The following is a 22,409-nucleotide window of genomic DNA, read 5'->3' as shown; positions in this document are numbered from 1 at the left end:
AGTCAAGGCTCCTGCCAATCAGACATGCGGCCATGCCTTATACTACATACACATACAATAAGGAGCATCTTGTGCAAATCTGTGGTCCCTGGGACTAGTCGTTCAGCAGTGGGAACCCCTAAGAAGAGGGACCAGGGCTGAAGAATTCCCAGCAGGTTGTTGGCTCCTAGAAGACAGACTGACCCTAGTGCTTAGAGATGCAGGGAGAGAGATTGAGAGAAAGGAGCAGAATCAGGCTTAATGAAGGGGAGAGGACACCCAGAGCCTGCGAATGGCTGAGAGACCCCTCTGTGGTTGTGGAGAGAAAGGCTCAGAATGTGGACTGGAGACCAAGGAAGGAGGGGAGAATGTGAACCTAGAGAAATGACAGGAAGACCTGGGTTTGTATTGGTGAGAAAGGTAACGAGAGGTTGAACTGAGCTCAGTTACTGAAGTCCCCTTTGGGATACTCTTTCCCCTGAGTGTACATCAGGTGTGAGGCCTAGGAGGGCTGTGCTTTGAACCAAAACTACTTGTCTAACCACCAAGACCACCATGGCCCTGCATTTGGTGTGGTGAGCACAGAGCCAGGCTGAGTCCAGAGGACAAGTGGTAGGGATGGGAATCCCCCTGCAGTCAGGGGGCACCTGCAGGACATGGGGCTCTGAACTGCTGGGGCTGGAGCCTGAGTGGGGAGGAGAAGCCGTGGAGTAATGGAATGTATCTAGTTGGAATGTACCAGCTGTGTCCCTCATACCATGAGTAATTTCAATTCCTCATTGTACTTTCTAGTTCCTAAAAACCGGATGCTGACTCTGAGACCCTGTGGAGTTAACCAGGATCCTCTTCCTAGGGAGGAGAATGTTACAGAAAGGTTTCTTTCACTTCCCATGGGGTACTTGATGAGAAATTACACTGGTTGGTTTTTCTGGAGGTCATTCAGCAGTAGATTATAACTACCACAGCAATCCAGATTAACACCATGGTAGTATTGATCACCCATTAAATTTACAGAGCCAAGTGTAGAATTTAAACAAGTTATATATAACCTATATAAACCTACACCTAATCCTCTTATTCCACATCAGACGTTTGGGGTAAAGGAAGGAGGTAGGGGATGGTCTGAGACCCTTCTCTTGAAGATTTCTGAACATGGACGAACAGTGCCCTGGGACTCTACACTTTTCCTTTTTCTAAATGCTGGCTTGAGTACCCCTCCAGGCTGCCTCTTGAGGTCTAGTTAATATAATCATGGAACCTGCCAGGTTTCACTCACTCAGGAACAAGGAGTTTGTGCTTTTGAATATCAATCACCAGGGAGGGGAAGGAATTAAGTTCTCATTTCTTTGAGATACAGACTCATTTCTGGAACTGTCTTTCCCACTCTTCCTAGTTGTTGGGCGGTGGTGGGGGACAAGGGACAAAACTTGAAACAAAAACCATTAGGGAGAGAATGGGACAGGCCTCATTAGGAAAAAAGGAAGATATCTAATGCTCAGCGTCCTTAGAAACTTCTTGGTGTTGGCCAAGTTTTCTCACTTGTGGGGCTACAATTAAGGTTTGTGCTTCTGAAGAGGTATGGGACAGCCAGTTATCCTCATTGCTGAAGGTGTGGGTGAGGGGACAGAAGGTCTCCTTTAGCCTAGATAACCTCAAAGGTCACTTTCAGCTCCAAATCCTACAGGTATGTGTCTCTCTTCTCCCAGGGAGGGAGCTCCCATCCTTCCAGCAACCAATCTGAACCAGCTGACCCCAATCCCCATCTCCACCAATCCCTGAGCTGCAATAGCTACCCTCTGTCTGCCAGAGAAGAAGATCCAGGCAATTTGTTCATTCAAGTCTGAGCTCCCTAACCCAGTTGCACATGACAGACTCTGGTCTTTGAGCCAGGAAGGATTTCCCTTCCTTATCCAGGGGCAACAGCGGAAGATGGTTGTCATTAAGATTCTCTATCAAGTAGACCCCAGGTCCTGAGTTTGGAAGGCTATTCCTTTCCCGAGGTGGTGGAGTAGATAGAATTCTCCTCTTTGCAGTCCTAGGTGGATCCTTTCTGCTAAGTGCCTCATAATGGTCTTTGGCTCTGTCTGCCCTGAGTTTAGCAACTTATGAAATTCCTGTTTTCTCATGCAGTTCTATCTGTTTTGAGTGACTTACCAGAAGGCAAGACCAAAGTATACATTGAGCTTTTTCTTTTCAACCAAGACACATCCTGCCCCCCAACTTCCTGAAGAATCAGCAAAAGTGAGACCTCCCAGAGAATGGATTACTGCTGCTTTCTTCATGACTTCCCTCCTGGTAGCCAAGAACCCCCCAAAGGGAGGACAAGTTGGGCCATCTCTCCAAGCAGGAGACAAGGCACCCCTACAGTGAGGGCTGATCTAGAATGGAAATGAGACAGGATAGTTACAGCCTGAGGAAGCAGTATGGCATCATGGGAAAAGAATGGTGGATCTAGAGTGAGAAGCCTGGGGTTTGAATCCTGGCTGTGCTACTTACTACAGTTTGACCCTGTTCAAATCACTGCCCTATTTGGGGACTTAGTTTTCTCACCTGTAAAAAGAGGAGGGTTGAATTAAGTGGCCTCTAGAGGCACCTAACAGCTCTATGATAGTATCCTAATTAGGAAGAAGAGGAGAGAACTCTATGGATAGCTTTGACCCATTAACCCAGGGTCGCCAATTTTGTCTCAAGAACTGCAAGACTGGAAAAGGGTTGTGTGAACTTAATCCCATGACCTCTAAGGGCTACAGAGTTGCTGTTGGTCTCAGGAAAAGAGATGAAGATCTCCTTTAGTGACTATGTTGTCTGTCCTCTGTGGAAATGTGAGCCCTTTTCCTGGTAAAACCCAGTTGTCCAGTGGAATTGGGGAACACCTCCCTAATCAGGCAGAAGGTACTACAGATTTCTTTTGGAAATGTGCAGATTTCACCCAGTCCCTGAGACATAAGTCCCCCTTGGGGAAGTGATCTGGATAGATGGCACTCTATTACTCACAAAATACCATCTCCTAGTGTTCCTCATAGGAGAAAAATTGGTACATTTGATACTCAGCCCAGATCTCTCTCTCTCTCTCTTTCTCTCTCCCCTTGTCTTTTTTTCTCTTTCTCTCGCTCTTGAAGCCTAGGGGAATCTTGTGTATGTGTGTAGCAAACTTTTAAACTTTTGTTGGTTTTTTTCTTCTTTTTTTTTTGTAAATTAGTAAAAAAAAAAGTTTCTTGTGATGGTGGCGCCTGTCAGTACAAAGGTGACCTTCTGAGGCAGAGGCTGGGGAGGGCGGCAGCTGGATGCTTCTCCCTTCTAAATCACATTCTCAAATAACTGCATGGAACTCATGATGTTTTCATCCTATTTGGAGGAAGAAAGAAAAAAGTATGAAGGAGAGGGGACATTGTTAGGAGCTATCCAGCATGACCATAGAATTCACTATAAACATATTCTAGGAACAGTTACAAAAATAATTATAGTGATTTAGGTAATTCAACATAAATTAATTTCATCATGAGAAAACAGATTAAAAAGGAGTTTCAGGTTTACTGGGTCATATGAGGAGGGGAGCGGCTGCCTGGAGGTTTTGAGGCCAGTTGACATTGATTGAGAGAAAGGCTTCTGGTACCCTTTTCACCAAAGATCTGTCCAATATCCCAAAGGTCACAGTCACAGTCACTGTGGAACTGTGTCTGATCCTATATACAGATGTTTTCTTTGCCTGAGAGTATGAATGGATGATTTGGAAAGCTCTGTGGGGTCAGGATTTTGGTGCAGAGGTAGGGGCAGGGGCAATAGGAATGGGCAAGAAAGAAATGCCAGGCTTGTAAGACTATCTAAAGGAAATGACTCGAAATAGGATGAACCTGAGCTAGGTGAGGGCCAGGAATGGACTCAGACTTAAATAATGTTTGTAACTAGACTCTCTAGGCTGTTCTCACTTAGCCTGAGGTCTGGGAGTTCATACTCCTATTGAAGTCCTAAGAGAATCAAGACGGTTCTAGGTCATCTCCTTGCCTAAGAACTGATTGTTAATGTCTCTCGGGAGAAGAGGGGACAGAATTGAGTCTTTCTGAGGACCCAGGACTGAGCAAGATGCCCTGAAACCTTCCCAAAGGAAAGACAGGGGTGGGGAAGGTAAGGAAGAAGAAAAGAGAAATTCCTCAAATATTCCTATTTCCCTGGATCCTCAGAAGGGGGAATTTCTAAGCAAGTAGAACCTAGTATCTTGCTGTGCTTGTGGCTAGGCTGATGGGAAAAGGAAACTCACCTTCTGACAAGTCTCTAGGAATTCTTCAATGGTTACCACTCCATCTTGATTCCTGTCCATTTTCTGAAACACATGTATCCTTCTTTAGAAATGTCAAATCCAGGAGTGATCTTTTAATCATATTTAAACTACAGGAAACTCACTTGGTCAAGTCTTCCTTCCTTCCTTCCTTCCTTCCTTCCTTCCTTCCTTCCTTCCTTCCTTCCTTCCTTCCTTCCTTCCTCCTCCCTCTCTTTCCTTTCCCCTTCTTTTCTCTCTCTCCCCCCTCTGTCTGTCTGTCTGTCTCTCCCTCCATACAACTTTCATTAAGGCATTGTGTTAGGCCTCATCTATCTGAAAAACATCCTCAGGCCTGAATCCTTCCTGTTGTCACTGATCTAACATTTTTCAAGCAGGTACTGGATACCATATCACTAATTTTTAAAAGATGCTATCCTATTGGCAACTTCTGGAGACCCAGGCTTTTCTGGTCCACTCTCCCCATTCCCTCCTTCCCATCCCAATGTAAAATGTTCAATGATACTTCCCCTTCTCCTCTTTCCTTTCTTCTGGGCTTTCTCCCACCAACCTTCTGCCCTCACCACTGACCTTTCCTGTAACTTTCAAACCTGCCTCCTCAGTCTCCCTCTCTCAGGACTAATTTGAGGTAATGAGAATAATGCCTTATATTTTGTATTTTACAAATTCCTTATTTGACTTCACCTTTCCAAGCAGTTATCTGAGGTCGTCAAGGCAGGGATTATTATCCCCATTTTACAGTTGAGAGATCTGAACACCAGAGAGGTTAAACTTGCCTGTGGTTCTAGAGCAAGTCAGCAGCTTCACTGGAATAAGAACTCAGATTTTCTTGAAATTGTGACTGACCTCCATCTTTAACCTAGATGGTTCAGCTTACTTTTCACCACTCCTTTATACTCATCTCAAGCAAAAGTTAGTTTTCAAACTACTCCCTATTCTTAAAAATTTGTAAATTTGTTTAGAGCTGTAATAGATGTTAGAAATCATCTGGTCCAAGTTTCACTGATGAGGGCCACGAGAATAGAAGTGACTTGCTGATGGTTACACAGATACTTTTTTTTAGAGGGGGGCAGGCAAGGCAATTGGGGTTAAGGTGACTTGCCCAAGATCACACAGCTAGAAAGTGTCAAGTGTCTGAGGCCACATTTGAACTCAGAGCCTCCTGACTCCAAGACTGAGGTTTCTTCACTGTGCCACTTAGCTGCCCCAGTTACACAGATACTTAATGGTGTAGCTGGGGCTGGATCCCAGAGTTCCTGATGCCCAGGTTAGTATTCTTTCCTCAACATCCCACTGCTTTTCATGAAATTGCTTCCAAAGTCTGAGGGTCATCTCTGGGAAAGAAAGGCAAAGGAGGATAGAAGTGGAAGGGGTTCAGCAGGCTCCATGTCATCAGGTAACAGGTTCCCTAAGACATTTCATGTGTAGTGGTCTCAGACCGTGTCTGCTGTCAACTTGTCAGGGCTTGACTTCCTCAGGAATCTTTTCTAAGAAATCACAAACTTGGCCCTGTAATTAAGAGACTCTTACACTCCTCTCCATGTTTTCTGATTTCTGGCTCCATCACATTTCCCAGGAACTCAGACATTACCTGGAAGAACCTTTCTACATGCTCCAATGGGGCTTCTTCCCTCAGGATGGGGTAGGTGTGACGACCCATCATGTCATAAATGGATTTCATTATGGCCAGCATCTCCTACGATGGGGAACAGAGTAGTGGTGAGGTCTGGGGCATCCTGGGGACTCTCATATATCAGGGGGGAGGGAACAGGAAGTCTGGAGAACTAAGAAGGGACCTTCATTTGGGGATTGTTCCAGGGCTTCTGATAGTATCCCACAGTTCCATACTTTCTTTCTGCAACAGAGGGGACAATGTCAGAGACAATGGCAAGGGTGCTGTGAACCCTCAGGAAAGTTACAACTCCTTTAAAGGGACAGCTGCTAGTGACCTATCATCAGTTCTGCCATTTGCTCTTCTATTATGTTCTCCTATACCCAGAAGAATATTTGACTATGCTGCCTTCCTAGTAGTAAACGGAAGAAGAGAATTCTGTTTTTCTCTGTCCTGTTTTTGGTGTTCTTTCTGTGCTCATAAGCCTATTCCACATGAGTTGGTTTCTCAGAGCAGTGTACCTTATGGAGCTACCAGGCGCTTGCAAGCACTAGGCTGGGCGTCAGCAGCCTGGTGAGCCCCAAGTGCGGATGAGGAAGTAAGCACTTAGCACAAAGGTGGCAGAACCCAAAGTTCAGGAAAACAGAGAGGAAAAACGGGATTGGAGTCAGAGGACCCGACTTCAAATCCTGATCCTGCCACGTATTACTTATGTGATCTTAAGTCACTTAACCTCTATGGGACTCAATTTATTCATCTATAAAATGGAGGGACTGAATTGGATGATCTGTAAGGTACCTTCTGGTTCTAAGATTGAGAGATCTCTAAAACCACTGGCCTCTGGGACTGCTCAATGCAATTCAGGTCAAAAACCATATACCAAACACTCCATATGGGAGTGACTCCTCATAAGGTACCTGACAGAAGCAGTAATAATAACAATAAGGCTTTTATGTTTAGTGTTTTATATGCACCCCTTCACTGGAGCCTCCCAATTGCTCTTTGAAATGTATAGTGCCAGTATTTTATCCCCATTTTGAATTTAAAGAAACAGGCTTAAAGAGGTTAAGCCCATATAGCTAACACATCAAAGCCAAGACTCAAACTCAGGACTGTTTCTACCACATTATACTACAGTGTTCAATATTATACCATTTCAATAATACAAGATCTATGAGTGGTGTGGGCACACCACCAAAACTGATTGTGGGTCCTCTTTAGCTTCTTAGATGGGTAGGGGATCAGAGAACTGGAAGGGTCACTAAAAGTCATCTGATAAAACCCTCTCATTGAACAGACAAGGAAACTGAGGCTGAGAGAGGTTAAGTGGCTTGCCCTATGTTATAGACCTACTAAATGTTAGAGGTAGTATCTGAACTCAGGTCTTTCTGACTCCAAATTCTGCACTTTATCCATACTTCCTGTCTCCAAGGGATGCTAGGGCTGAAAAATTCATCATCCTGCATCCAACTTAGAGATGAGCTGCCTTGGATTTTGACTGACAGATCAAGTGTCACCTTTTAGTTTGGGAAGATCTACCAGGTCTTATCCTCCTCTGAAATAGCCTTCAAGAACACCACGTCGTTTCCATAATGTGGCATCAGAGTAGGATTTTATCCAGTTTCGGCTGAATAAGGAATTAAAAACTAAAACCAAATAATTCATAACTCCCACTGTCTTATCCCACAAAAGAACCCAAAGCAACCAGTGAATGCTTCAGAATCAATCAAACTGAGACTCTAAAGCTGAGAATGGCCTTCATTAGCAGAACTGCACATTTAAAGCAAACCACCTGTCTCACCTTGACTCCGGGCCAATCACAGACCAGAATCCTTAAACCTGCCCTCATTCTATTAACCAATGCAAATATTTTCAATCCCTCAGTTCCCCACCACCCATTTTTTACCACTTGTAAGCAGGTACCTCTTTTGTGATGTATCCATCCTTGTTAATATCATAGAGATTAAAGGCCCATTTCAACTTCTCATGGACTGTTCCTCGAAGCAAAATTGAGAGACCCACCACAAAATCCTGTCAAAAAAAAAATGGAGAAAAAAAGAGCACTGGGCTGAAGGCAGTTGGATTTTGTTAACAGGGAACTACTGGCAACAATGTGGGATTAGGGAGTGGACCTGTGATTTCACTGGTACTATATACGGAACTGTCAGATGAAGAAATTCCTTCTACCAATGTAGAACCTTCTCTGAAACTTTTTTTCTTAGAGAGTTGCCTAGACTGAACTGACAGGCTAGGTAACTTGCTCAGGTGCACACAGTCAGTATATTTCCAGGATAAGATTGAACACAGATTTTCCATGCTATCTATGGTAGTAATAAATAATACGGTAGTAATAAAAATATCATCAAAACTCACTAATTTAGACTAATTTGAGGTGAAACCCTGTTGGGATTGGAAGTTCAAATCCGTGTGGACGGTCTCGGGCGGGTAAAAGTGGGACTTCTAAATCTTAGAGTCTTACGAGGCCCTCCATGAACAGCGGGGATTCGAGAAGGTCAGACTGAGCTAGCTCGGCTAGCTCGGGTATTTCCGCCTCTCCCCGGGAGATACGTGATGGGTGGAGTCTCCCTGCCCTCGAGGTCGTCCCGGATCTGGGCACACTATTGTTATCTAACAGCATGGTATTCAGATGCAAACTGTGCGGCTGAAGGTTAAGTAGGATTGAGGAAGCCTGAAAGCTCTCTTAGCACGTGAGGAGCCAAGAGGACAGTAGGCTCCGCTTCTCTTCTTTCCTCTCTCCCCTCCCCCTCTCTCCCCGCTTGTACTTCTACTTCCAATCCCTTAAGATCTTAGCCTCCTTAGGAAATCTCCCCCTCTTCCTCCTAAGGAAGACCCCCCTGTACTTGTAACCGAGACCCTGAAATAAAGCTCAACCCTTGTTCGACTCTGGAACGTCCTTTCTCTCATATGAGCATCCGGTTTTGGCCAACCGAAGACCTCGGAGGTGAGGTAAGAAGACTCGGGTGGCCCACACAGGCCTCTAGGCCTGGCAACACCCTTACATGAAAACGCCAAATTACAGAATATTTGGGGGAAATACGGTTTTTACTATTTTCAGATCCGCATAATAACTAGAACTAAGCTAACAGTGGCTTGGTGAGTAGAAGTCTTACAGGGCCTGCTTTAATGGACAGGGCTATTTTATTGAGCAAGTATTTTATGACCTGAACACTAAAAAAAAAAAAATCATGCCATAAAAAAATTAGAAAGGAAAAAAAGGTCATATACCTTTCAAAGTTTGGGGAGGGAGAGGAGGTAAATGCTAAGCCAAAAAGGGATAGAGGAAATTCTAAATCAAAAAGGGATAGAACAAAAGATAAAATAGATAATTTTGATTGTGTGAAATTGAAAATCTTCTGCTTTTCAAATCATTGCAACTAGGATAAGAAGAGAAGAAGTCAACTGGAAAAAAATTACTTTGTATGAAATATCTCTACATAAGCATCTCCATATCAAAGACATAAGGACAACCATGTATGAGACCAAGAGACTCCTATCAATAAATAAGCATCTGAACAAAATTCTTAAAAGAAGAATCAGAAACAATAACAACATATGAAAGAATGCTCTAAATTATAATAATAAGAAAAATGCAAATCAAAGTAACCCTAAGATTTCACTTCATGTGTAGCAAACTGGCAAAAATAACAAAAGACAAGCATAGTAAATCTAGAGAGAACATGGGGAAAGATAAGCACGCTAATGCATTGTAGGTGGAGCTGTAAATAAACTCAACCATTCTGGAAAGCAATCCAGAATTATTCAAAGAAAGTGACTAAAATGCCCCTAGCCTTTGGCCCAGAGGCTGCATTATTAGGTATGTACCCCAAAGAGGTCATTGACAAAAAGAAAGATCCCTTATACACCAAAATATTTAAACAGCAATATTCCTTGGTGGTAGCTGGAAACAAAGTGAATATCCATCAATGAGGAGACTGGTTAAACAAATTGTGGTATACAAATATGATAGATTATTATTACTTTACTGTAATGACTGTGATGAATACAGAGAAGTGTGGAAGGATTTACATGAACTGATGCAAAGTGAAGTAAGAAGAGCCAAGGAATCACCATCCATAAAACCCCAGAAACATGAAAAGGTAACACCATCACTACCAAAACAAATGAAACTGAATGCCATGAAATCATGAGGATCCAATCTGACCCGAAGGAAGAGATGTTAGAAGATGCTTCCCCCTGCTTCTTTGCAGAGTGGCATGGATGTCAATCATGGTATATAGTCAGACTTTTTCAATGTGTTGGTTAGTTTTAGCTAAATTTTTTTTCTTCCTTTTAAAAAGTTATTGGGAGGAGATGAAGGGAGGAATGTATAGTGGTAAATTTAGGAGATGTAAAAACAAAAGGTATCCATAAATTTTTTAAAAATATAGCTAGTATTTGTAAATAACTGTTTCAATGGCACCAATTACTCATCCTATCTTCTGTGATGATGCTTAAAAACAGGCGTATGTCTTTTCCTTTCTCTTCAGTGGTTTAAACATTCTCCTGACATCTTGCCAACATTATTCATTTGTTTACCAAACCCTGGTAAACAGGTTTACCTGTTGGTAAACCTCACCCCCCCCCCCCACCTGCCTTGGGGAGGGGGTTCATTTTGCCCAGTAGCTGTTTCTTCTGTCTTCAGTCAATTCTGCTTTTCTGACTGCAAGAGATATGCAGGGATACACTGCACTTCCGTATGCTATCAAGAAATCAACAGCTATTTCAAAGCCCAAAGATCAGAAGGCGCTTAAGTTTCTGGCTCATGAGCCTCTTTTGCAAACTCCAGTGGTCAGTTCCTAACCTGCCTCATTCAGCAAATAAGTGAGTTTTGTGTCTTTAAAGAGTACTGGAAAACTAAAATGAATAGGTTACAATCAACATTTCTGATGTTAAGACTAAGCCTCAAAAGACCCTTGGGCCAGTGTACCCAAAGAGTACTCTTCCAGTGAATCCATCTCCATGTCTCATGTTATTTTTTGGAGATTAGGGTTCTGCAGGCCTGGGAGGCAGGAAGTGTGCAGCACAATGGAAAGAGCACTAGATTTGGAGTCAGAAGTCTTGGGTTCAAATCCAGATTTTGTCACTTAATAATTGTGTGACCTTGGTAAGTTACTTGCCCTTTCTGGGACTTAGTTTCTTCATATGTAAAATGAAGGGGCTGGACTAGATTCACCTCAAGGTTCCTTCCAGTTCCAAAGATTCCTAAAATCTTATGATACTATGTGTGGTATAAAAAGAGAGAGAGTTAGCACTTCTCTTGTTAAGGAAGGTCCGAATGGGCTTCATCACTCATGTAGAGTTAAGTCTTATTTTTAGAGGTAGCTTTGGCAGTGAAGTGGATAGAGCTCTTAGTCCTGGAGTCAGGAAGATCCAAGTTCAACTCCAGCTTCTACCACTTTTTAGCTTTGTGACTCTTGGACAAGGGTCCAAACATCTGTTGCCTCAGTTTCCTCAACTGTAAGATGAGAATAGAATTAGCACCTACTTCCCAGGGCTATTTTGAGGATCAAAAGAGAAAATACTTATAAAGCACCTAGCACAGTGCCTGACACATAGGAAGTACTTGATAAATGCTTGTTTCCTTCTTTACTATGAATCCAAGTATTACTGAATCCCACAAAGGACATTTTCCACTGCCCCAAATGCTTCTCCCACTGAGGGAGCAATTCATGTTGGCATTTCCACAAGGGTCCAGAAAAGCAGCAAGACTACCTTTTCCCCTAAACCTGCCTGGGCCTCTTTCTGACTTTACTATTTCTGTCTTTGACATCATCTTTCACCCAGGTTCCCATGTCTGTAACCTTGAAGTTATTTTTTGACTCTTCCTTATGCCACACCCTTTTCATCTCTAATCAAACACCAAAGCTCATGAATTCAGTTTCTTCAATATCCCTCCTGTTTCCCATTCTTTATTCTTCATGGCTGCCATCTTAGGATAGACATCTATAACCACCTATCTGGATTTAACAGATCTTTCCACTTTTATTTTCTTCCCTCTCTAGTCAGTCCTTCATACTACTATCAACTAATCTTCTTGGTATATAAATCTTGTCAGGTCTAGGGACCCAATCACCTACTTAGCTCTCGTCCATTAGTATATCTCAGAACTTGAAAAGATCCTGGCCCTTTGTGAGTCAAAGGCAGTGAGGATCCATCCCAGCTCTATATTTAGAGGGTACAGTGGCTCCTATCAACTAGTTATACCATATCCCATATACTGATATCTCATATCAGCTATGATGGGCAAATTACCAGCTCCCACTCCCCTTATCACCATACTTCCAAATCAATGTCTTCTCCCCCCACTCTCATCCCTACCCACCTTAGACTGTCCTCCATATAATTTCCACCCACCCATTTTATTGTACTCCCTGGAATGTTCACTCTACTATTAAACAAGCTTCCCTGTAACCTTCACAACACATCCTTACATCTTGCACTAACAGAACTCTGGCTCTCCCCAGGAAACCCTGCAGCTCTGGCCTCCCCCTTTAGTAATGGATGAGTTTTTTTCTTTTGTCTCCTAGAAGTGGCATTTTGTTGTCATTCGTCCTTCATTTTTGAAGAGAACCAGTGACATCATGGGTGATGTCTTGACTTGAGATGGATTTGCACAAAGTGATCGGCTTCCTTCTCTCTTCCAGAACCATTCAAATCCAATGGCAGAACAATAGTCAGGACTGCCAGTGATGGCTCAAGGATGACCTTGGCGTGTTCAATGCCTGCCCAAGCTCTAACAGCTCCATGGTGCCTGCTTCAGAAGCAGTATGACAGGAGGAGTCAGTGGATGCCACACCCTCATTTTCCAAACTGTCTTCTTGCCACCATTATTCACCGAATTCTCTTCTTTCAGCCTCATTCCATCCTTTATCACCTACTTCAATTCAGTCATTTACCCCAGGTCATTCCTTTTTCCAAGACTTCAGAACATAGCTCTTCTTCTTCTTCTCTACTCCAACCTTTGGCCTCATACTTGGAGACTTCAGCATATATAGTGATGCCCCTTGATACCTCCAAGTTCATTCATCAGCTTCCTCAACTGCCATGACCATCATCTTCACTTCATCTTAGTCACATGAGAATCTTGCTACTGCTCCATGATCCAGAATCCTGAAATTCCTTCCTCCTGCCACAGTCTCCTATTCTACCATCTCTTTCTGCCTCAACCCTCCTAAACCCATTCCTCATACCCATCCTAACTCCCAGTGCAGTGTTCATCTCTACTCTCCCGCTCCATCACCCCTTCCCTGGCCTTACTTCTCTCTGTTATATTATGAGTTGTCCTTGAATCCCTTGCCACCTTGCTCTATTGCCTATCCTGTTTGGCCAAACTCCAATCCTGGGTTACCCTTACTGTCTGAATTCTCCATTATTATTCATTCATATGCCGCAAAAAGCCTTCTTTTCATTGCATAGGGGTGGGGGAGAAGAATGCAATTAGGCAATTGGGTTCCCTACAAATTTTATTTATCCAATATCATTGGACCCTCCCTGCTGCACTGAAGGAATGTAAATATACCTGCCTCTAGCTATTTTTAACTCATTTCCTCAGAACTCCTTCCCAGTGGTAAAGTCTATCACTTTTATAGCCTGGCTTCTTAAAAGTACCATACCCCAATACAAAAGAGATTACAGATTAAAAAACATAAATGAGATTAAGTAGGTGGCTTCAGGAAATTAGAATACATATTCTATAGGATGTGTGTGTGTGTGTGTGTGTGTGTGTGTGTGTGTGTGTGTGTGTATATACATACAGAGAGAGAGGTGGGAGGGAAAGAAGAGAGAGAGAAGTAGAAGGAAGGGAGAGAGACAGCAGGAGAAAGAATCCTGTGATTACAAAAGGATGAAATCCCAATCAGAAAGTCCCTGGACCAATGCAGGTCATCACCTTCTCTGCAATTTATCTATTTATGGTCTTAGATTGTTTGAGGCAATGACAAGTTAAGTAATTTGCTCAGGATCAGAAAGCCAGTGTATATCAGAGGTAGGACTTTAACCCAAACCTTCTAAGGCCAGTTGTCGGCCATATTGCTTCTCTGATGTATCTATGCACTATACCACACTGCCTCTCAGAGGCAGCCTGATGTAGTGAATGGGGAGCCATGAAAACTGGAGTTTGAGTTTCTCATCTGGCATATAATGGTTGTATGACTCTGGTTAAGTCCTTCCCACTGCCTATCACTGGCTATGAGTTCAACACATTCTTTTGTTCAGTTGTGTCTGACTCTTTGTGACCTGATTTGGGAGTTTCCTGGTAAAGATATTGGAGTAGTTCCCAATTCCTTCTCCAGCTCATTTTACAAGTAAGGAAACTGAGGCAAACAGAGTTAAGGAACTTGCCCAGGGTCAAGCAGCTAATAGGTGCCTGAGACTGGACTTGAACCCAGGTCTTCCTGACTCCAGGCCTGGCACTCTATCCACTATGCCACCTAGCTGCCCTTGACACATTCTGGGCACCTGTATAAGCCTACAAGTTGCAAAGAAAGTGTTGACCTACATTGGTAGGGGGGATTTCCAATTCTCAGGACAGTACAGAGCTCATTCTTCAATTTCAGAAACATTACTCGATGAGAATGTGATAGTGCCTCCAGAATGCCTGGAGCTGGCTAGTAATATTTAAAAAATGTTTTTAAAGCATTATTGATATAGTTACTATTAACATCACCACTAATCCAGAGGTTTTTCAAGCCAAACATGCTTGCTTTGCCTCTTTCCCGTTAGCTGCTCTTGAACCTCACAGAAAGCCGAGTCTGAGGCAGTATCGATCCTGAGACTCTCAGCGAGGTTTTCCTCTTTGTGATGAGGTTTGAGCTTTCAACTGCAGCTATTTTTAGAGGCCTGGAATCCACCAAACCAGGGGCCTCTTTGAAACAGACCTCCATGGCTGGCCAGGGGTGGGAGCCCCGAGCAGAGCAATCCAGTCTCCCTCCTAGGGGCGGGCTTCTATTTCCTGGCAGGACTCAGAACCTGGGCTTCATTCCACCGGTCTCCAAGTGAGATGACCCTTTGAACACAGTGCTTGTGTGTTATCCTGAATCTAGGGCAGACTTACTTGGACAGTGAGGTGATCTGAAGGGCTCAGACCTGCCCAAATATCAATTGGTACCTAAAATTTCACCATGAACAATTCATTTCTTTGGTTTATGCTTCTTTTAAAATGCAGTAAAGAGGAGAGGGAATAATACATTAGGGGCAGCTAAGTGGCACAGTGGCTAGAGCTCTGGGTTCAATCCTGAGTTCAAATCCCGCCTCAGACATTTACTATCTGTGGAAGCCCAGATAAGTCATTTAAACTGTTTGCCTACATTTCCTCAACCATAAAACAGGGATAATAACAGCACCTATCTCCCAGGTTTTTTGTGAGTCTCAAATGAGATATTTTTGTAAAGCACTTAGCACTTGGTAGGTGCTTAACAAATGCTTGTTTCCTTTTTTCCTTCGCTAGATCATGAAAAAAATAGTCTGGAGTCTCAATATAGTGGCCCCCTACGTCCAAGGGACTCAAGTCTTCCCCATCCTTGAAAACCTTCACTAGACCCTGCCATCCCCTCAAGCTATCATCTCCCCTTCTCAGTTACGTTCCTAGAAAAGAGCCATCTACACTTGCTGGGGGAGTAGACAGACTTAGGCTTAGAAGCAAAGCAGTATCGAAGATTTTTAGCACCAGCTGTCCTCTACTCAGAAGAGACTCTACTGATGCATGTTGTACTTTCTCTACAACTTATATCCTCAGAGTTGCCCAGAACACTGCTGGAGGTGAGTGACTTGCCCAAGGTCAGCAAGGCAGTATGTGTCCAAGACTGAGGCTACATTGTGGTCTTCCTGAGATTGAGGGGGGCTCTCTGAGCCACATTGCCCTTTTCAGGAAATGACTAGTGTGAAAAGTAAAAGCCTTGTTTCCTTCCATCAGCAACCCCCCCCCCTTTTTTTAAAGAATGCTGAAATTTTCATGCCATAGCAAAGAAAAAGGATCAAAGCAGACACCTGTCAATTGGAGAATGAATGAATAACCTGGTACATGATTACAATGAATGTTATTATACAATGAAAAATAACAAAGATGAGGAATTCAGAGAAACATGGGAAGACGTGTTCAGCTTAATTGTTTTTCAGTTGTGTCCTACTCTCCATGACCCCATTTGGAATTTTCTTGGCAAAGATACCGACGTGGTTTGTCATTTCCTTCTCCAGCTAATTCTACAGATGAGGAAACTGAGGCAAACAGGGTTAAGTGATTTGCCCAGGGTCACACAGCTAGGGTCTGAGACTGGATTTGGACTCTTCCTGACTCCAGGACCAGCATTCTATCCAATGTACCACCTAGATGCCCTAGGGAAGACCTGTGTAAACTGATAAATAAGTGGCAACAGGAAAACATACATAATGACTATAAAAATATGAATTAAAAGAACAATAAAATGAAGCAAAGAACTGTGTTATTATAAAAGCCAATGCTGGCCCACTAAAAAGACTTGAAGTCAGAGGATCTGAGTTATTTTCAGCTTTCTAGTTATGTAATCCTAGGGCAAGACACTTAACCTGCACCAGGTCTGTTTCCTCAAAATGAGAGGGGTGTTCTAGTAAAAGTTTAACAACCAGATCTCCAAAAGTGTACATACATACAACACACTTTTAAGTTTAATCTTCATTATTAATATTTGCTCTATCACTTTCTAAAGTCTAGATAATCAATAAAAACAATAAATTAAGCCCTGACTGGCGGCACTTGAGGATTTCCAAGTTGTAAATGTTCAACTGAAGATTTAACAATCTGTTCCAGTGAGCAGGTTCCAGCTGCTTCTAACATGTCCTTGGTTAGGGCTTGATGACCTCTGATGTCCCTTCCAATTCTAAATATATGATCCTGAAAGGTGGGATGCTAGGGATATGGAATTTTGAAAACTCTCTGACATTTTTTTGCTTAATTATTTTTTTCTCACAAGAAGTCGGTGGGAAAAAGAATATCTATAAACAGTGGTGATGTAAAAACATAAGGCATCCATAAAAATACAAAAAAGAGAAAGAAAAAATTCTTTCTGTGGTGCTACTTCTTGATACGTCCTCTGGGTGAACGCCAATGAAAACAAGTTAGAGTGAGCTGGCAAATTTAAAAATTTATTGACAAAGTTTAAAAGACAGAATTTCTAATGAACCAAGGACTGCATTCCATTTGTTATCATTAGCTTCTAGGTCACAAGGTACATGAATGAACCCACAACATGTACAGCCTGTAAGTCCTTTCTTAGGAACACAGCTTCCTGTTCATCTCCATGCCTCCTGGGCTGATGCAAGGAAGGCCTTGAGATTTGTGTGGGTTGGGGGTGAGATGACTCCTCAGAGAAAGGCCAAAACATCATAGCCATAACAACAGACTGCCAAATTCCTCTACTTGCTCCCCAAGATAAGGAGGGAGATGGAGGAGTCGAGAGGGCTGGCTGATAGAGGGGTCGAAGTTAGATGAAAGGAAAAATTTCTTTATTGAATTCTCATGCTATAACATGTGTTTCCCCCTAAACCACCTCTACAGTCTTGTCCACTTCTAAATCTATGCTCCTATGGTGACTGGAGCGTGGCCAGTTACTGGAATGAGGAGATGTGATACCCTTTGGAGATATCTAGAGATAGAGAGGATAAGGACTGTGATGTCACTGGTACAGGGAACTCCCAAGGAAGGGCAGCTAGGTGGCACAGTAGATGGAGCACTGGGCCTGGAATCAGAGAGACCTGAGTTCAAATCCTGCCCCACACACTTATTAGGTGTGTGAGCCTGCTGGGCAAGTCACTTAACCCTGTTTGCCTTAATTTCCTCTTCTGTAAAATGAGCTGGAGAAGGAAATGGCAAACCACTCCAGCATCTTTGCCAAGAAAACTCCAAATGAGGTCAAGTCAGACAGAACTGAAACAAATGAACAACTATAAAAATGAAGAAACTTCATCTACCAAAGCAGGTTGGCACATTCTATGAAAATTAAAAGTCTTTGAGAGTTGCCTCGGGCACTGAGGTTAAGTGTGTGCTCAGGGGTCACACAGTCAGTCTGTGTCAGAGACAGTATTTGAACTCAAGTCTTTCTGGCTTTGAGGTCAGCTTTCTCTACACTAAATCAAGGGTCAACAGACTAGCCTGAGGGTTAAATCCAGTACATGCAGTCTGTTTTTGTAGGGCTCTGCCAGCTTAAAAAATGGGTTTTACGCTGTTTTACATTTGCAAACAAAACTGTGTTTAAAAATATAAAAAAATTCTTAACTTGGGGTATACAAAAACAAGAGGGGAAGGAGTTTGTAGATTTGATTCCACTTGCCAAAGTTTGCTGACCCCTGTACCAAATCACAGTAACAGAGAGAGAGATAGAGAGAAGGATAGAAACAGAGAGAAACAGAGACAGATGGAGATGGAGACAGACTATAGCTATCTATAGAGAGAAAATTCGACACTTCTAAATAGCTAAAATATGATACTACCCAGAGCAGGCAGATGGATAAAATCAGTGTTTGTCAACCAAGCTATATTGTGTGAAATATTTAGACTCCCTCCTTCCAGCTGCTCTGCCCCCCCCAGCTCAGGATAGCAAGGATAAAGGAGGTAGCATTTGGAAGGAAGTACAAGAAAATGGAGGAACAGGGGGTTTTAAGGCTTGGTTTGGGTTTTTTTTGTTTGTTTGTTGTTTTTTGAGAAGGGAAGGCAAGGCAATTGTGTTTACTTGACTTGACCAAGGTCACACAGTTAGTGTCAAGTGTCTGAGGCCACATTTGAACTCACATCCAAGGCCAGTGCACTATTCACTTCGCCACCTAGCTGTCCCTGGTTTGTTTTTTTTTTGTTTATTATTTTAAACAGCAAAAACAAAGTTTGGGCCTTTGGTATTAAAATTTTTGTAGAAGAAGAAAAATTTGCTTCAGACAAGTATAAATCTGGGAGCACTGACAGTTGGGAGACACTTGGCCTTGGTGACTTCTCCGCCCTAGGATGGCTTGACTCAGATCCATTGTGATCACTATGGTTGGGCTGCCCCTCTCTCTACTAAGATCCAGTAAATGTCCGGGGTACCAGAGGTTTACAAGTTTCGTGATCTTCAGTCTCTGGAAAATCAATAGCATTTTTCAAAATGAAACCTTTGGGAGCTCTGAGTGAGAAACTGCCTTCACTATGGAAAATCAGAAACTTCTCTGCAATTTATCATCTTAGCAAGTTGCACAGGGAGCTAAGAGATTTAGAGACTTACTCGGTCAAACAGCAGGACTCCAGCCATGGAGGATAAATTCTTCAAATGAAAATATTAATGTAATCAGATAGGAAATTTGTGCTTTTTGAGAGGCAAAAAGATATAATAAGGACTTGGGTGTGACTCATAGGCCAACTCTATCCAAGCTGCCTTGGAGTAACCAAAGTGGTCAATAATACATGAATATACAGTTACCCTTCCACATCACTGGCGTTAGGGGTACATTGCCCCCATGATCTGAAAAATCCATGTAAAATTTTGGCCACACCAAAGAAGAAGTCTGAATTATTATAGTACTAAAAATAAAATATGTTGATATTATAAAATACTATTCATATATTTTAGGTATTTCTTAGTTTCTAAACATTTTCTGTGTTGTCTGCTGACCTTCATGTGTCATCTAGGGCTTCCATAAATATCCTCCCAAAATTCTTATTTAATTTCTTGAGCTGACTTGCGATATATCAAAACCACGAGGGGGAAAGTCGCTATGGGGAAGGGATAACTGGAGTGTTTTAAGGTCTACAAAACACATTCTTCACAAAAACCTTGTGAGTAGTTATAGGAAGGGAAGAGAGAAGGGAACGAGTATGTATTAAACATCTACCAAGCACTATGCTAGGCACTTTACAGCTATCTCATTTGATCCTTGCAACAACCCTGGGGGATGAATGCTGTTATTATCCCCATTTTACAGCTGAGGAAACTGAGGCACACACCGGTTTAGTGACTTGCCCAGGATCACACAGCTAATAAGTGTCTGAGGCTGGATCTGAACTCGGGTCTTTCTGATTTGAGGCCAAGCACTCTACTTATGAAGTTACTTAGTGGTACAAGCTATTACTCACCCATTTTATAGATGAGGAAACTGAGGCTCTGAGAGCTTAAGTTCATGGACCAGTAAGAATGTAAGTTCCTTGAGGGCAGAGGCTGTTTCAATTTTGTCTTTATATTCCTAATCTTTAGTGTAATGACTGGCCACCAAGTGTCTGAGATGAAATTCCTGACTCCTAAGACTGAGCTATCTACTATCCAACATGCTACCTTGGAAATGACCACCTATTGCTAGGGACATTATCTTAGTCAGTGGGACTCTCAAAGAAATATCTTTGGAGAAGAGAGGCAACATAGGATTAGCTGTCTTCCTTCTCTAGAGAGACAAAGGAGACCTAGGAGGAAGGAGCAGGACCAGAAATCCCTCCAGAGCCCTGACAGCCAGGGCAAACTAAGGAAAGCAGGAATATGGGACCTACCTCAAAGTGAATGGCCCCATTCCCATCTGCATCAAAGGCATTGAAGAGGAAATGTGCATATGTGGTAGCATCTGCAGGGACAGACAGAGGGAGAGGGCTGGTGTTGAGTGCCAGGGACCTCCCAAGAGGCCTCCCACCCCCGTGCCTTGCTCCCACCAGGAACAGTTGTGTAGGGCATGCCCAGGGGAAGGGACATGTCACATCCTGGAGCATGATGCATGATGCATGATGGCAGAAAGAATTTAGAACCCCCTGCAGAGTGGAGAGCAATACTCTGGTGTCAGGCAGGGTACTTGAAAACTGACAGCTACATTTCTCTCACCTCCATGGATACCTAAATTGGGAGGGATGCACATGGAGGGGTAGTTATTATATGCCACCAGTGATCAATGTGCCAACAGGTCAGCACTGGCCCCAGAATATGTCCTGGATCCTCAGTCAGCCCTTGCTGTAGATGTCAAGGGGATGTAAGGATGAAGGGGTGAATTTGCCCAGCTACCTTCCTGCTAACCTTGGAGACAATATGAAACTGAAGGATGAATGGCCCTTTAGCACCTAGGGGAATGGAAATGGGGGGAGGGACTAATGATTCCAATCTTCCTTTTTGGATGGGGAAATGACAGGTTCACAACTGGAACACTTACCTCCCTGAGGGAAAAACTGGGAGTAGATGAGCTTGAAAGTCTCTTCATCTACCAAGCCAGTGGGACATTCCTGCAACAGAGTCACTCTTCTTAGTGACATGGTCCACAGCCCCCACTCCCCAAATCCCAGGAAAGTAGATGGCAATTCTCAAATCTTTTTTTGTCTTAGACTACACTATCAGGCCTCATCCTTTTATATGGTGTCTCATGACATACCACCTTTTTTCCTCCCCTTTCTTTTTCTCTTTCTGTAATAACCTTTTGGCTCTCCATGAAATTCATTTCATCCAGCTCTGAGGAAATGACTGTGGGGCAGGGGGAAAATGATGGTGCCGAGGTTGGTCTCCCCTTTCCAAATTGCTTTGTCATTCCAATCACCCCTTGTTCTATAGCTAAGGAAAGACCTGAGCCATGAGAAGGGGAGATGGTCCTCCACCATACCATATATATACCATATACTATACATACCATAGAAATGAGGGGGAAGTGATAGAGTTGCAGTCAATGGTAACAGAAACTCTAGGACTGGTTATGGGACATACCAAAATCACTCTGATGCTCTCTCACTGGGCTGTGACTCTCACTTCATGCCTCCTGAGTTACTCATGGCCACATTCTTATCCCAATTCAGAGGTTACTATAGAGAGAGTCATCCTCAGATCCATATCCCACCCCCAGAGATCTAGAGATACAGACTATGACAGGCCACCTTCCTTCCCCATTACAACCCAAGAAATACTCACATTCTTAAATCCTCTATACAAAGACTGCAGCTCCTTCTTGGTAAACTTGGTCTGAGCCTGGAGCTGGTCCAACCCCTCTGGCTGGTGGCGAACAGCAGAGAGCTCCAGTTCACTGTCACTGCTATCTGGAAGAACAGAAACGGGTATATAGCTCAGTGAGTGGTGGCACAGTGTGGGAAAAAGAGCAATGGACTTGAGAGTTGGAGGACTGGAGTTCAAATCCTGACTTTTCCACTTCTGAGCTGTGTGATCTTGGACAGGCCACAACCTCTATTATTTTTTGTTTCCTTATCTGTAAAATGAGTGGGTTAGATTAGAGGCTCTTAATCCAGGGTCCATAAATCCAGAGATAAATTTTCAGGGGCTCATGAACATGGATGGGAAAAAAATGCTCTAACTCAGGGTTGGGGAACCTATGGCCTTGAGGCTGCATATGGCCCTTCTAGGTCCTCAAGTGCTGCCCTTTTATATCCTTATGTTATGAATGGTGGTTTACTATTCTAAGCAGGAACCCACAGACTTCCAAGGGAGTCCACAATGCAAGAAAGGTTAAGAATCTCTAAGCTAGAAGACCTGTGAAGTCATTCTAGCTCTGTGATTCAATGAGAAGCCAGGTTCCCCTTGGGAAGTAAAAATGTAGAACCAAGAGAAAGAAAGAATGTGA

The 22,409-nt window shown here is 43.1% G+C and overlaps 1 protein-coding gene and 1 pseudogene across 4 annotated transcripts in view; one reads left to right on the top strand and one right to left on the bottom strand.

Moving 5' to 3' along the window:
• Positions 1 to 649: 649 nt before the first annotated feature.
• KCNIP3 (potassium voltage-gated channel interacting protein 3) overlaps positions 650 to 22,409 on the bottom strand; it is a 156,029-nt gene continuing 134,269 nt past the window's right edge. For 3 of the 4 annotated variants that reach the window (XM_072634756.1, XM_072634755.1, XM_072634757.1), the window contains 7 exons: positions 21,746 to 21,870; positions 21,003 to 21,072; positions 20,359 to 20,429; positions 7,788 to 7,895; positions 5,844 to 5,948; positions 4,235 to 4,297; positions 650 to 3,324 (listed from right to left, as the gene is read on the bottom strand). In XM_072634756.1, the coding sequence (XP_072490857.1) occupies positions 3,277 to 3,324; positions 4,235 to 4,297; positions 5,844 to 5,948; positions 7,788 to 7,895; positions 20,359 to 20,429; positions 21,003 to 21,072; positions 21,746 to 21,870 (590 nt within the window). In that variant the 3' untranslated portion in view covers positions 650 to 3,276. The remainder of the gene's footprint in view (positions 3,325 to 4,234; positions 4,298 to 5,843; positions 5,949 to 7,787; positions 7,896 to 20,358; positions 20,430 to 21,002; positions 21,073 to 21,745; positions 21,871 to 22,409) is intronic. The other variant, XM_072634758.1, reaches the window with a different exon arrangement.
• Positions 11,108 to 11,199, top strand: LOC140521909 (U6atac minor spliceosomal RNA; annotated as a pseudogene).

This window comes from Notamacropus eugenii, chromosome 1 (assembly GCF_028372415.1).
Source record: "Notamacropus eugenii isolate mMacEug1 chromosome 1, mMacEug1.pri_v2, whole genome shotgun sequence".
NCBI classification, from domain to species: Eukaryota; Metazoa; Chordata; class Mammalia; order Diprotodontia; family Macropodidae; genus Notamacropus; species Notamacropus eugenii.
This window is presented reverse-complemented; position numbering and strand designations above follow the sequence as displayed.